Source organism: Seriola lalandi, unplaced genomic scaffold (genome assembly GCF_002814215.2).
Source record: "Seriola lalandi dorsalis isolate HSWRI2012SDOR001 ecotype SW California unplaced genomic scaffold, Sedor1 jcf7180001977808, whole genome shotgun sequence".
Taxonomy (NCBI): domain Eukaryota; kingdom Metazoa; phylum Chordata; class Actinopteri; order Carangiformes; family Carangidae; genus Seriola; species Seriola lalandi.
The window spans coordinates 1-1,028 of record NW_019448474.1 but is presented as its reverse complement, the minus strand read 5'-3'; the positions used below and the strand labels follow the sequence as shown (position 1 = coordinate 1,028).

At 49.5% G+C, this 1,028-nt stretch overlaps 1 protein-coding gene across 1 annotated transcript; it reads right to left on the bottom strand.

The window, feature by feature from the left end:
- Positions 1 to 18: 18 nt before the first annotated feature.
- On the bottom strand, positions 19 to 1,008 carry LOC111657497 (eukaryotic translation initiation factor 2 subunit 3, Y-linked-like; the record flags this gene model as incomplete). Its single annotated transcript, XM_023409689.2, has 4 exons — positions 19 to 195; positions 311 to 455; positions 628 to 722; positions 834 to 1,008. Coding segments are annotated over 4 exons (592 nt in total), but the record flags the coding sequence as incomplete, so codon positions are not given.
- Between the last annotated feature and the right edge of the window lie 20 nt (positions 1,009 to 1,028).

The following is a 1,028-nucleotide window of genomic DNA, read 5'->3' as shown; positions in this document are numbered from 1 at the left end:
GTCTTTCCCATGATGCACAGCTCACCTTGGCAGCCTTCTTGTCTCCCTCTGTGCGGACTCCCAGCAGCCTCCTAAGCAGGAAATAGGAGATCTCCAGCTCGGTGAAGATCTCTGGCAGCGCTCCGACGGCACCCAGCACCTGACCGACCATACGATCGGCACGGCACAGCGTCGGGTCGATCTTCGTGCCCACACCTGCACGCAAACACATATTATAGTCAGTGATTTCTCATAAATCTGTCGGTTTCCTGTGACTAAGACGTGGCCGTCTCTCTTCACTAGAACTTAAAGTGTGTGAGCGTGGACCCACCGATCAGGCCTCCGGGTGCAGCGTACTGGAGGTCGTTGTGCTCAGCAAACAGAGAGACTATCTTGGAGAAGATGGGTTTGCACATCAGCTTTCCTTCCTGGTCTTTGGACACGATACCGGGCCGCACCTCGATCTCCTGACCCACCTGGAGGTCACACGGAGGAACAGACGACATATTAACAAAATAAATAAATGAATCAAATCCGACTTTGATACAGAAGCAGGTGTAATCTCTAAACAGAGGAGCTGTTTAAGTTCTTACATGCAGTTACTAAACTGATGTTAGTGGGTTTCAGGATCTTTTGTTTGACGCTCACCTTAAGCACGCCCTTTAGGATACTTCCTCCTGCCACGCCTCCTTTCAGGTCGTCAACTTCACAGCCGGGTTTGTTCACATCAAAGGATCTGATGACTGAAAGATGGAAGAGTAAAAATGTGAACAGACTTCAAACCAGTGAAATCTACTCACAGAGTGCAAGAAGGCTGAAAGAAGCCGCCTGTGTACGTGTGGGGTTTTTCTTACCGATGAGTCTGGGTTCGGAAATGAAGTCTCTGACGGGGACTGGAATCTTTTTGACGATGTATTCACAAACCACCTCGATGTTGTACTTCAGCTGGGCTGAGATAGGAATGATGGGAGCTCCCTCTGCCACCGTCCCTGCAGGAGAAACATTACACACAACATCAGGCGACGGTGATCAAGGTTTTAGAGAAAGAA